At 69.8% G+C, this 225-nt stretch overlaps 1 protein-coding gene across 1 annotated transcript in view; it reads left to right on the top strand.

The window, feature by feature from the left end:
- Positions 1 to 225, top strand: part of RAB3GAP1 (RAB3 GTPase activating protein catalytic subunit 1) — a 23,279-nt gene that overhangs the window by 210 nt on the left and 22,844 nt on the right. The window contains exon 2 of the mRNA XM_017740112.1: positions 102 to 157. Coding sequence (XP_017595601.1) covers positions 102 to 157 — 56 coding nt within the window. The remainder of the gene's footprint in view (positions 1 to 101; positions 158 to 225) is intronic.

The raw sequence follows: 225 nt of genomic DNA, 5'->3' as shown, positions 1-225 counted from the left end.
AGTGAGTGCCCCGCTCCTCTCTTTCTTTCCCTGTTCCCCCACTGTCCCGCTCTCTCCTCCTGCTCTCTCCGCTCACCGCCTCTCCCCCTCTCTCCCCGTAGCCCGAGTCGGAGGTGTTTGAGATCACGGACTTCACCACCGCCTCCGAGTGGGAGAGGTAGGTGCTGGCGCGCCCCTCGCTCAGCGCGGGGTGACGCGGGGGCTCCGCCGAGCCCGGCCCGGCCG

This window comes from Corvus brachyrhynchos, unplaced genomic scaffold (genome assembly GCF_000691975.1).
Source record: "Corvus brachyrhynchos isolate BGI_N302 unplaced genomic scaffold, ASM69197v1 scaffold126, whole genome shotgun sequence".
Classification (NCBI taxonomy): domain Eukaryota; kingdom Metazoa; phylum Chordata; class Aves; order Passeriformes; family Corvidae; genus Corvus; species Corvus brachyrhynchos.
This window is presented reverse-complemented; position numbering and strand designations above follow the sequence as displayed.